This window comes from Podarcis raffonei, chromosome 8 (genome assembly GCF_027172205.1).
Source record: "Podarcis raffonei isolate rPodRaf1 chromosome 8, rPodRaf1.pri, whole genome shotgun sequence".
Classification (NCBI taxonomy): Eukaryota; Metazoa; Chordata; class Lepidosauria; order Squamata; family Lacertidae; genus Podarcis; species Podarcis raffonei.
Window position 1 is genome coordinate 22,414,124 of NC_070609.1, and position 13,316 is coordinate 22,427,439.

The window sequence follows — 13,316 nt, forward strand, 5'->3', positions numbered from 1 at the left end:
GCTGCAACTTGTCAAAGCTAACGAGGACTTGAAAACAAATTCAACAACACCCTTCAATATCGTGCAAAAGCTTGGCATTAATGTATATTCAGCAGAACCTGATCTGCTTTTCTGGAGTAGTACTAGCACAGCGGACACTAGGCTGCCAGCCCAAAGTACAAAATAGGTTTCAATTCACCCATTTCATTAAAAAGTGCATCTCTTCCTCTGTGGGTTTTTGTTTGTGTGTGTACACACCTTTCTGAATGACTGGAGTGTGTTAAGTTTTCCAGAGCCCAGCTGGCAATGAGATCCAGAGTGATAAGACCACCAAAGATGCTTTAAAAAAGAAAGCATCACTAAGATCAGTCTTAAACCAATGAAAGCATTTCATTCATTCATGGACCTGGAGTACTTTTGCCTTCTTCAACACAGCTGTTTCCCTATATTATCAATAATTTTGGACCATGGACTTAATGGTCTTTCTAACCAGTTTATTTATATATTGCATTGCCCCCAGATGTAGCTGTCTCTGCTCAAAGCAGCCCTTGAAAAACCCTGTCTAAGTACAGAAGTACAATAAGAATACATTAAGAAGCATAATATCACAACAACATAACACTGGAAAAAATAAGCAATTAACCATTTAACAGGCATCAGAATTTAAGTGAGCATAAAGCACACCAACAGATAAGTTAAAAACAAAACATCTAATAGCTTCACACCCAAAAGAAGCCCCAAAGCTGCTGGTGGGGGGAGCTTTAGGTAGTGATGTTTGTTACTTCATTTGTGAAACACTAAACATTTCACTTTTCTCTCTGCCCCCCAGTTTCATGCTTTAAAACTGCTGCTTCATTCCCAGTACGCCAGAACAAAAGACAAAAGTTTGCTAATCCTGATTTTTTTTTCCAAAAAAAATACCCTAAGCATATGCACTGTAATGCACACAAATCAAGACCTCAGGAATAAAAACCAGTTTGCTTCTGCTGTCCTGATGCTAAACTTCCCTTGAGAATAATCACCATTTTTATTGTAGGAAAAGATAACACCATTTTTAAAAGTAAAAATGATAAAAATTAGTTTTGCGTATATCCTTACATTAAAGTAAAGGTAAAGGTACCCCTGCCCGTACGGGCCAGTCTTGACAGACTCTGGGGTTGTGCGCCCATCTCACTCAAGAGGCCGGGGGCCAGCGCTGTCCGGAGACACTTCCGGGTCACGTGGCCAGCGTGACAAAGCTGCATCTGGCGAGCCAGCGCAGCACACGGAAACGCCGTTTACCTTCCCGCCAGTAAGCGGTCCCTATTTATCTACTTGCACCCGGGGGTGCTTTCAAACTGCTAGGTTGGCAGGCACTGGGACCGAGCAGCGGGAGCGCACCCCGCCACGGGGATTCGAACCACCAACCTTTCGATCGGCAAGCCCTAGGTGCTGAGGCTTTTACCCACAGCGCCACCCGCGTCCCTATCCTTACATTACCACAGTCTTAAATTATCAGCTATATTCTCATATTATCCCCCTCTGTATCAGCATATGGCTTAGACCACATGGGGGCGCTTCTAACATGCTTCTAACTGTCGCAAAGGCAAGAAAGAATTGTAAAGGAACACAGTCACTTGAACCACTGAATTGGAGCAAATGTCTACCAGGCTCTCTGCTGACTGACATTTTCTCTGATTCAGCAGTAAGATGAGGGTTTTCCGAGGAAAGTGCCGGGACAAAAAAATAAATGCTCAGGCACAGAGCTTTAAAGCATGGACCTTCCCTGGAAAGCCCAGTGCAAAAGGAAGTCTGGATGAGCCCTAAGTCGCTTTCCTGGGTTTGGGGAAAGGATATCTCCTAACCTGACTTGGAGATGCCAGGAACTAAGCCTGGGAGCTTGTGCATTCAAAGCAGATGCTCTATAACCCTTCAATACATTTACAGTGGTACCTCGGGTTTACTTAATTCATTCCGGAGGTCCGTTCTTAACCTGAAACTGTTCTTAACTTGAAGCAGCACTTTAGCTAATGGGGCCTCCTGCTGCTGCCGCGCCGCCGGAGCACTATTTCTGCTCTCATCCTGAAGCAAAGTTCTTAACTTGAAGCACTATTTCTGGGTTAGCGGAGTATGTAACCTGAAGCGTATGTAACCCGAGGTACCACTGTATTGTGTAATGAGCTTGCAAAGACCAGAGCCCAATTTGTCAGCAGCAGGAAATGGCAACCTGTTCTAGGGGCTATGCTGTGATGAAAAGATAAGGTGGTCCTTTGACTACAGGCTCGCCGTCTAACAGACACAATGCAGAAGGTGGGAGGGAAGAGAAAAGCGAGGAAATGCAGGTGTCAGGTGTTGAAGTGACACATGCCCAGTTGAAGTGTTACACCTGCAATTGCAATAGTATTGCAAAGCAGGAGTGCTGCGTTGCCCTTGCAGCAGCGGTGCCTTGTCCTCCAACCAGCAGTGAATCATAGAATCATAGAGTTGGAAGAGACCACAAGGGCCATCGAGTCCAACCCCCTGCCAAGCAGGAAACACCATCAGAGCACTCCTGACATATGGTTGTCAAGCCTCTGCTTAAAGACCTCCAAAAAAGGAGACTCCACCAAACTCCTTGGCAGCAAATGCCACTGTCGAACAGCTCTTACTGTCAGGAAGTTCTTCCTAATGTTTAGGTGGAATCTTCTTTCTTGTAGTTTGGATCCATTGCTCCGTGTCCGCTTCTCTGGAGCAGCAGAAAACAACCTTTCTCCCTCCTCTATGTGACATCCTTTTATATATTTGAACATGGCTATCATATCACCCCTTAACCTCCTCTTCTCCAGGCTAAACATGCCCAGCTCCCTTAGCCGTTCCTCATAAGGCATCGTTTCCAGGCCTTTGACCATTTTGGTTGCCCTCCTCTGGACACGTTCCAGTTTGTCAGTGTCCTTCTTGAACTGTGGTGCCCAGAACTGGACACAGTACTCCAGGTGAGGTCTGACCAGAGCAGAATACAGTGGCACTATTACTTCCCTTGATCTAGATGCTATACTCCTATTGATGCAGCCCAGAATTGCATTGGCTTTTTTAGCTGCCGCGTCACACTGTTGGCTCATGTCAAGTTTGTGGTCAACCAAGACTCCTAGATCCTTTTCACATGTACTGCTCTCAAGCCAGGTGTCACCCATCTTGTATTTGTGCCTCTCATTTTTTTTGCCCAAGTGCAATACTTTACATTTCTCCCTGTTAAAATTCATCTTGTTTGTTTGGGCCCAGTTCTCTAATCTGTCAAGGTCGTTTTGAAGTGTGATCCTGTCCTCTGGGGTGTTAGCCACCCCTCCCAGTTTGGTGTCATCTGCAAATTTGATCAGGATGCCCTTGAGTCTATCATCCAAGTCGTTGATAAAGATGTTGAATAAGACCGGGCCCAAGACAGAACCCTGTGGCACCCCACTAGTCACTCTTCTCCAGGATGAAGAGGAACCATTGATGAGAACCCTTTGGGTTCGGTCAGTCAGCCAGTTACAAATCCACTGAGTGGTAGCATAGTCAAGACCGCATTTTACCAGCTTCTTTACAAGAATATCATGGGGCACCTTGTCAAATGCCTTGCTGAAATCAAGGTAGGCTACATCCACTGCGTTCCCTTCATCTACCAGGCTTGTAATTCTGTCAAAAAACGAGATCAGGTTAGTCTGACATGACTTATTTTTCAGAAATCCATGCTGAGTATTGGTGATCACAGCATTCCTTTCTAGGTGCTCACAGACTGTTTGCTTAATGATCTGCTCCAGAATCTTCCCTGGTATTGATGTCAGACTGACTGGGCGGTAATTATTTGGGTCCTCTCTTTCCCCCTTTTTGAAAATAGGGACAACATTTGCCCTCCTCCAGTCTGCCGGGACTTCGCAGTGGTGGCAGGTTGTGCTCACTGGGACTGGTAGTGATGCCAAACCATAGGTGGAGCCAGAGCCAGTGGCAGGCAAAACAAGTAATTCAAGTTGTGCCCCCATCCTCCTCTCTGCTGAGTTCTCCAAGGGAAACATAGGAGGAGGAGGAAGCTGACAATCATCTCCATGCCCCAAACTGGATGTAAGTAAGAAGGCAGGCAGGCAGGTTGGGGGCTGCCTGAGGTCCATGCACTCTGGGCCCCAATGGACTGCCCTCCCCCGCCACACATGGTGGGGGCAAGATCTGAAGAGGGGAGCCTGCTTTGCAACCATGCAGGGTGCTAAATAGCACGAGGAACTTGCATGATTACAGTAAGCTCCTAAGTGTGGATATCCACCCTCAAAAAATAAATGGTAGACTGGGCATAGGGGTGCAATGAATAGGCTAGCAAGTGGGTCTAACTCAGAGCAGGGCATTTAGTGAGGCACCCACCACCTGCACTTCCCGGAAACGGCAGCTATGGGGTGCGGGGGTGGGGGCTAGCTGGGTTTTCTGCCCCAGGTGAAGCCTTCAGAGTGGCACCATTGAGGCTTCCAGTCTGTGTGCGCACGTGTGTGTAAGCAAATGCATGTGTGTGTGGGGGGGGTGCCAAACTGTGTCTTTGACTGGGAAGCACCTGAAGACATTTTTTGTTCCGACAGATTTTCCCAGCTGGATAAATGGGCCTTTGCCACAAGTGTCCACTTTGGTTGGTCTTTGGTCTTGTTTTAAACGTATTTCCGTTATGTAAATTGCCTGGAGATAGCTTGGAAGGAGATTAATAAAATCACCGTCATCTTTGCTCTCCTTCACACAATCCTAATTGTGGGGGTGAAACTGAGTATCTAAATGAGGCTTAAGATGGTTGGGTACCGGAAGGGAAAGCAGCAGTATTCTCTTCCAGTTCTTGCTGATGCGTTGCAGACTGGCCCAATACGTCTCAAGGACTGGGGTGCCAGTTGCTATCTATTTATTTAATTCTAATTTCAGTGCACCACTCTTTGCCATACATACTTGCAAACTGGTTTGTATGACAATCCATATTGTTATCCATCAAAATAAGGTGGGGTTTAGAACCCAACCAGCACAGGTAATAATAATAATAATAATAATAATAATAATAATAATAATAATAATAATAGAGAATTTGGAGTTTGGATTTGATATCCCGCTTTATCACTACCCTAAGGAGTCTCAAAGCGGCTAACATTCTCCTTTCCCTTCCTCCCCCACAACAAACACTCTGTGAGGTGAGTGAGGCTGAGAGACTTCAGAGAAGTGTGACTAGCCCAAGGTCACCCAGCAGCTGCATGTGGAGGAGCGGAGATGCGAACCTGGTTCACCAGATTACGAGCCCACCACTCTTAACCACTACACCACACCAGACTGTGATGAGGCTGGAGGAGATATTGAAAGAGTTTCGCTCCCCCCCTCCAAGAGCTGTTTGGACTTTGTCCCAGGTGTTAGAAAGTGGCCTTAACTAGGGAGAGGGAAGCTCAGGCCTTTCTATCTAGCCCCCCAAACTCTCCACAGGCCACACCCCACAACAGTCCTGCTTTGCACTTTTCTAGATTGTTTGTGCCTGGCAGGAATGTGCCCTTGAGCATGAGAATGTCTACTTGCTTGTCTGGATAAACGTCATGGCACACAGAGAGGTGCATAGAAAGATGAAACCCACATTCCTTGCTTTGCTTACTTTTGCCTCTGGCCCTCGCCTCCAAAGGTTACCCAGTAGGGAACATGGCCCTACGGCTGAGAAAAGCCTACCCAACCCTCGGTTAGCAGCGTAGATGCACAGGAGGGGTTGCTTCTGCTTCATACGCCGTGGAGAAGGTGGGAGAAAAGAAGCAGAAACACATCTCCAGGGAAGAGTGCGAGAAGGATTAATGTGTTGCAGGAAGGTGTGGGAAGATTGTCCTCAATCTTACCTTATGGCGGGCTAAGGCTCTTTGATCCAACAGCAGAAACCAAAAGGAGTTCTAAGCTCTGTCTTCTGGCTAAGAGTGGGCTGAGGATGCTCTGAGAACTCTGGAGAATAATACCACACTTAAGTTCAGTAAAGTAGGCTCAGATACTACAGCAAAGGCACAGTTCTCTGATCCAGAGGAGGCTAACTAAATCCACCATTAGGCCGGATGAGGAGAAATGCCCTGAGCTGGTGGCAGAAGCTCCGCAAAGAGTTACCTTTCCATGCCATCAGGGTGAGGGAGCACCACAGCTGGGGTGCCACTACTAAGAAGGCCCAGTCTTGCTTCCCCACAGAGCGAGCAGCATCCGCTGAGAAGGGCCTCCTCTGTTTAGCTCAAAGCCTAGGTGCCAAAGTCCCGTTGCTGAGCAACAACGTGCAGAGCTCAGTGGAGTCGGAGGCCACCCAACTGGAAGAGTCTCTGAGGTCTACCTGCCTGGAGGCAGAGTCAGCACTCAAAGACAGGACCAGTCCTTGGGTCGGGTGAACAGCAATCCAGGTGGTGAGATGGTCCAGGGGTCAGGGAATCTGATGATCATGGGGTCAAGACAAGCAGGAAGCAACAAAGTAGAGCCAGGAACTACAAGCATTATTTCCAGCATCTGACTGCTGCTGGAAGCTCTGCTTAGGAAGGCTGAAGCCAGCTGGTTCTCACCTTCTCCTCTGAGTCCTGGAAGGCTTATCAGCTGCAGGTGGAGTCACTCTGCCTTCTCCCCCTTCAGGCTGCTGTTCAACAGCCTGTATGGGAGGCTGTATGGGAGGCTAGTATGGGAAGAAGAGCTCCACCAGACCAAGTGCCACATGACCTCACAAATAAGTCTCAGTAACCTCACCTGAAGCAATAGTTGCCACAGTTCATAAACACAAGCAAGCCAGGTGGAACAATGAGACCACCCAGGCCCACCTTCAGTAGCTCAAGAACTACTCTGGCAGGCCCTGTGGTTCCTGCTCATCATACACGTTGCATCATAACAAAGGACAACCCGACAGCCCTCCATCTCCTATGACAACACATCTCCTCATGCAACAATGACCAATGTCAACTACTGATGCCCTACTCCTTCAAACTCATCCACCACACTCATGTAACATCATGAGGTTGGCAGTTGTTGCAAGTTGTGCATAGGGAACCAAAGTATATCCCAGGGAAGACTCCAACAGGGGCTGCTTCACCACACAGCTGTCAGAATGGAGAGGGAGTCAGGCAGGTGCTCTTTGTGAGCTTGGCTAGGAAGAATTATTGCCGGGCTCCTCGTTCCCAAAACGGGCACCGTCGATGGCTACTGTCTATGAAAGTTATAAGCCTGAGGGGAAGTCGCCATCTTTGAGCTCACCCATTCCACGACAGACACCACCAATAATCATTCCGTATGGCAGCTATCAGAATGGAAGGAACAGAGAGCCGGGGCCTCTCCATCAGCCTAAGGGAACGTCACCATCATCAGGCTCACCTGTTCCAGAAAAGACATCATCAACAGCCAATCCCTATGGCAAATGCCAGAAAGGAATGGACAGGGAGCCAGGCCCAATCCATGAGTCTGTGTGGAAGCAACCGGCATTGGGTTACTGCATAGAACGGCTTCGATCACTGATAGTTCCACCTCATAGTTATCAGGTGGGTGTGGAGAAAGATCCAGGTCTTATCCATGAGCCTGTATGGAACCAAGCACCAATGGACTCCTCTGGAACACAACCAGTTCCACCTGTGGTCATTCCACCACGCAGGTGTCGGAAGTGGGTGGATACACCTCTGGGCCCTCTCCACGAGCCCATCTGGACTCAACCATCCTTGGGTTCTTCCCTCTTCCTGCAGGCTCCAGCAGTGCCCATTGACTTTGGCAGCTCTCACAACTGGAAGCGGACACAGTACAGCCACCTCTATGCACCAGGCTCCTCACAACCAGGACAGACTCCATCAATTGCTTCTGTATCTGGCAGCTGTCAGAAGGGGAAGGAAAGAGCATTAGGGCCACTTCACGAGCCTCTTTGGGACCAACCGCCACTGGGGTCTTCCCTCCTACTGCAGACTCCACCAGAACCCATTGACTTTGGCAGCTCTCACAAGTGGAATGGGAGACTGCAGGACCCGCCATACGCAGCTGACTCCTCTCAGAAAGATCTGGTTCCTTCAGTGGCCATTGCACATGGCAGCCGCCAGAAGTGGAGGGAGAGGCAGCTGGGCCCACTTCATGAGCCGCTCTGGGACCAGCCACCACTGGGCTCCTCCTTCCTACTTCAGACTCCACCAGAGCCCATTGAATTTGATGATTATCACCATGGGTGGTGAGACTGCCTGACTATGTCAATGGACCTGGCTCCTCACAACCAGAGCAGACTTCACCAGGGACCATTCCACACTGTAGGTGTCACCTGGGCCCACTCCATGAGCCTCCCTGGTGTTGGCTGCCTCTGGGCTCCTCCTGCCTAGAACGGGCTTCATCTGTGGGTGTCATACCTGGTAAAGGTCAGGAGGTAGAGGGTGGACATTGGGGACCTCTCCATGAACCTCTCTGGGAGTAACATTGGGATTCTCTTTCCTAGAATGGACTCCACCAGTGAGCATTTCAGCTGCGAGCCAACGGAATGGAAGGGAGAGAACCTAGAACTTCTCCACAAACCTGGCTGGAACCAGAACCTGTGGGACTGCTTGCTCCTAGAACCAACTCCATCAATGCCTATTCCATCTGGTGCCTTTAAAAACAACGAACATACCTGAGCCTTGCAGTTGCTTGTTTCCTACTTTCTTCCATTGTGCCTTCTTTTTGTGTCATGATTATTAGATTTTAACCTATCCTAGCCTGCCAAGTGCTAGACATGAAGAGCTGTTGCCAGTCCGTGTAGAGAACACTGAGGGAAATGGACCAAATGCTCTGATTCAATAGGCAGCTTCCTATGTGCCTATGTACACCTGCCCTGCCCCCCCCATTTCTTCTGTCCTGGCAAACTGAGCAGCACTAGGCATCTGGATCTAGTCAGCATCTGGTTTCCCACAATGCCTCTCAAGTGTCACTCCTAAGGAATTGTGGGAAATTCAAATGCAATCTGCCATCTTACATGGTGCATCAAAACCATCCCCTATGACAACACACCTCCTCATGCAACAATGACCAATGTCAACAAAAACTACTGATGCCCAGGCCCCTTCCCACTCATCAGCCACACTCACACGACATCACAGTGTTGACAGTTGTTGTAAACCCTGCACAGAGAATCACAATAAATCCCAGAACAGACTCCACTAGGGGCTGTTCCTCAGAGCCATTTGCAAAAGGGAAGGAAAGACAGACAGTTCCTCTTCAAGAGCCTGGCTTGGTCTGTCATTAGGCTCCTTCCTCCCAGAAGAGACACCATAATTGGTGACAGCTTCCCACGGCAGCTGTCAGAAGGGGATGAACAAGGAGCTAAGCCCTCTTCAGGAACCCGTCCGGGAACAACCACCACTGGGTTCCTCCCGCACAGAACTAATTTCATCGGCGGTTATTCCACCACCCAGTAGCCAAAATGGAAGGGCAGAAAAGCTGGACCCTCTCCATGAGTTTATCTTGGACCAACAGCCACTGAGCTCCTCCCTTAGGGAGCAGACGCCTTCAGTTGTCACTGCACCTGGAGGTCACCAAAAGGTTTCTCTCCATGACCCTGCCTCAGAGCAACCACTGAATCCAGCCTGCCCCCTGCCTGATCCTCTCCATGAATCCTGCTTGGACCAGCAGTCACTGGGTTCTTCCTTCACAGCACATCCACCATCAGATGGAGGCAATCAGCAGGGGAATGAGAGATACCCAGGCGCTCCACATGAACATGCCTGGAAGAAGCCACCTTCAGGGTCCATTCCAGCCTGCAGTGCTCAGACTGTATTAGCGGCCATTCCACCAGGCGGTTTGCGGAAGAGGCAAATGGATCCTTTACAGAAGACCACCTTTGGCCAACAGCCATTGCGTTCCTCCCCACCAGAGAGTGCTCAGTTAGTGGCCGTTGCTCCTGGCACCAGCCAGAAGGCGAAAGTGCCACAGCTAAGTCTACTTCATGAGAGTGTCTGGGAGGAAATACCAGTAGGAAGCACCCACTTCCTGCAGACTGCAGTCGAGACCATTCCACCTGACAGCTACCAGGAAGGAATGGAGAAGCAGGAGGACCTTCCCCATGCACCAAGCTCCTTCCAACTAGATCAGACACTATTGGTGGCCCCTGCACCTGTCAGCTATCAACAAGAGAAGGAGAAGGAGGGACACCCACACCCCCTCCAGGCTCCTGCTTGGTTTCGGCTGAATAGAGAGACGGGCCCGATCCATGAACCTGCCTGGGACTAACTGCTATGAGTCTCCTTCTCCTTCCTCAATGTGTTTCCACAGGTGGGCCTTGGCTCAAAGTGAAGGGAAAGAAAACAAGACCTTCTTCATCAGTCTAGCTGGGACCAGTAACTGAAGTCTCCTCCTTGAACTAGTTCCATCACTGGCCATTCTATCTGGTCTTTTTTTTTTTAATGAACATACATGAGCATGGCATATGCTTGCTACCTATTTTCTCCACTCTCCCTTCTTTTTACATCACATTTATCAGATTGCAAAGCATTCCATCAGAGGCTTTTTGTTGTTTTGTTTTAGCATTTTATTTATTTGTTTTTAAAAAGCACAATTTTTTCTATCAATTTTGCTCCAGCAGTTTAGAAGATGAACCGTCAGGCTAACTGCTGTACAACAAGTAGAAGAATTTTAAGAGCAGGAATAATACGTAATTTGAAAACAAGGAATAATATCTGAATGAACCGTAAGTAGCATCACCAGTGTCCTCCCAAGACATAATGTCAGGCTCCAAGGAATCGGTTTCCTTCTCCCTTGGCAGTAGATAAGCAGAACAAAGTGAACTGGGTCTTCTTACCAGTTAGAATTCTTTAATAATTACAATGAGGGATAATGAATGTCTGCCTCTAAGAATGGTGGTGCTTTCAATTAAGGCTACACTCCCCTCCCCATCCCTCTCAATCCATGTCACTCCTACATCTGATAACCTGAGCTTATAGTCGCTGTGTTTTCTGTTTAGCAATTTTCTCAGATCTCCTAGAAGGTGGGGAGCGGGGAAGGGGGATGCTGTCCAGAGGCTGTGAATCTGTTAACCCTCTCTCTTCCAGTGTTTCTTCTCCTAGCTGTTCCTCATCCAGTATTTCCCAGCTTTTCTCTTCTGAACTATGCCCCTCTGCAAACCACTGTTCTAAATCTATACTGTTCTCCTGCTCCTGAGGAGATTCAGGGCCAGGGACAGGAGGAGGCGGCACCCACCGTTCCTCCTTATTGTAGCCCTCCTCAGCACGGTCCCTGACACATAACGGAGGTGTGCATTGAAGGGTCATTTGTAAGGTTTCCAGCATCTTGATGGTCTCCTTCAATGAGGTATGTTGCGCTGGGATTCCATCTGTGGTGGTGCCAAGTCCCCAGAGGCAACTAATGTTTCTCCCTAAACAATATCTGTTGCTTGGTGCTTTGATTTGCAGGCAAATATCCCAGGTTCAGTCCCTAGCATCTCCAGATCACACTGGGAAACACCCATGTCTCAGACCCCAGACAACTGTTGCCAGTCAAGTGTAGATGGATGGATTAGTGGTCAGATGTGCTATAAGGCAGCTTCCTAGGTTTGGGAATCACCCAGGGCATGATCCCCATTAATAGACTTTTTGATAGACTTTGTCATCTTCTCCATAGTCTCTCTGTCCTTCTTTAGTATGACCGTTTATTACATTCGTTAGTCCCAAATGAAAGTCCCAAAGTGACTTGATGAAATAAAATCCAATAGTTAAAAACAAGAAAAGCTGAAGAAGAAAACAGTATAACATAAAATGCCTAAAATGCTCAACCAGAAACATAAGAAGTCCTGCCCACCTCATTAAAATATGAGCACCACTGTAGAGGTTAGCTTGGTTACAAAAGGCTTGGATAAGTAATAAGACCATAGCTTGAAAACCGATAATGATGGTTTGATGCATGTTTCCCTGTGGGGAGCACTACACAGATGAGGGTCTACCACTGAAAAGGCCCCTTCTCACATGGCTACTGGCTACACCTTCCTTGGGTTAGGCATTTAGAGAAGGAGATCTTTGACTATTGTCCATATTCCATTAAAGAGTATGCCATGACCCAGCTGGACCTCAACTCAAAGAAGTTCTCCAAGGAAACAACCAGTGTTGGTGGCCGCCAATGAGAATACCCTCAAGAGTAAGAGGCATAAGTGGCTCACTACCCCACTTCAAGATCCATGCTCTGGTTCTGGATCCCCCAGCACTGGCCCCAGGTATCCATAGGAGGCAGGAGAAGGCGATCAGGAGCCCAGAGTTGGTAGTGTAATGTCCAGTTCAAGGACTCTCTTCCTACAATCCTACTCAGGAGGAGTAGGATCAGGCATGGGAGCTTGTAATGGATTGAGACCAAATTTCGGGCCAGGATGGAGTGAAGAAGTCAGCTGTCATATGAATCCTTCAGTGGGAGGAGTGGCTTCATAGTTCTGTGCAATACTGTGCATAAATCACACACTGTGAACGCAGAAGGTCCATTACTTTTGGTCATATGCATTCCTAGGTTAAAGTATACCAGTGTATCAACCATGGTTTGTTTAATTCCAATTTATGCTTTTGTATTACACAGAGAAACAAAAATGCCACATGGAGTGGTGCCAGTTATCATGGGACACAAAAACCCCTCAGCCACTTAACCACAACATTATGCAATCCTACATAAAGCAATATTTATCACAGCTAGGGCTGAAGAACCTGGCAGGTCCGCTACAAACATCTGCCACACCCGTTTGCATTCCCCCCTCTAGCTTAGGACTCTAAGCAGCATTGGCATTTTAATGCTTCCCAATGCCCCTGAGCAAGGAATTGTGGGAAAGTCAAAGGGTAGCTAGACCCAGCCCCTCATATCTGATCAGGGCCCTGCCAGCTCAGTCAAATAGGCCTTTCTTGATCCACAGAAGGAGGATGTCCTCCAGAAGATACTTCAAGCCTACAGCTGGACTTGACCACAGCTACCACCATCAATGGCCTAGGCTTGGGGAAATGGCAATGATCATAATGGCCAACTGCTAGCCAATAATTCCCCTTGTAAGCCATGTGGTCCCTACTCATCTTACATGGCGCATCATATCAAAAGGCAGCCCAACAGCCCTCCACCTCCCATGACAACTTGCCTCCTCATGCAGCAATGACCAATGCCAACAGACACTACTAATGTCCAAATCCTTCACACTCAAATGACATCACAATGTTGGCAGTTGTTGCAAGCTTTGCACAGAGAATCACAATAAATACCAGTGCATACTCCACCAGTGGTCATTCCACAGTGCAACTGTCAAAAGGGAGGGAGGGACAGACAGTTCCTCTTTAAGAACCTTGCTTGGTGTCTCCCTCCCAGAAGAGACACCATCCTTGGTGACAGCTCCCCATGACAGTGGCTGGAAGGGGATGAACAAGGAGCCTGGCCCTCTCCATGAACCT

The 13,316-nt window shown here is 48.3% G+C and overlaps 1 protein-coding gene and 1 long non-coding RNA gene across 5 annotated transcripts; one reads left to right on the forward strand and one right to left on the reverse strand.

Annotated features, from left to right (window-relative positions):
- Positions 1-458: 458 nt before the first annotated feature.
- LOC128418633 (uncharacterized) lies at positions 459-6,005 on the reverse strand. Its single transcript, XR_008331730.1, has 2 exons — positions 5,799-6,005; positions 459-541 (listed from the first exon to the last, which is right to left on the reverse strand). It is a non-coding gene; the product is annotated as an uncharacterized LOC128418633 (long non-coding RNA).
- Positions 6,006-6,712: 707 nt separating this feature from the next.
- Positions 6,713-8,560, forward strand: LOC128418632 (uncharacterized). Of its 4 annotated transcripts, none has more exons than XM_053398505.1 (2): positions 6,713-7,451; positions 7,650-8,560. In XM_053398505.1, the coding sequence occupies exons 1-2, from the start codon at positions 7,113-7,115 to the stop codon at positions 8,121-8,123; spliced, it is 813 nt and encodes a 270-aa protein (XP_053254480.1). In that variant the 5' UTR covers positions 6,713-7,112; the 3' UTR covers positions 8,124-8,560. The 4 variants fall into 4 exon arrangements, 1 of the variants encoding a protein (XP_053254480.1); XR_008331728.1 differs by having other exon boundaries at positions 6,714-8,294; positions 8,378-8,560; XR_008331727.1 differs by having other exon boundaries at positions 6,714-8,278; positions 8,378-8,560.
- Positions 8,561-13,316: the final 4,756 nt, after the last annotated feature.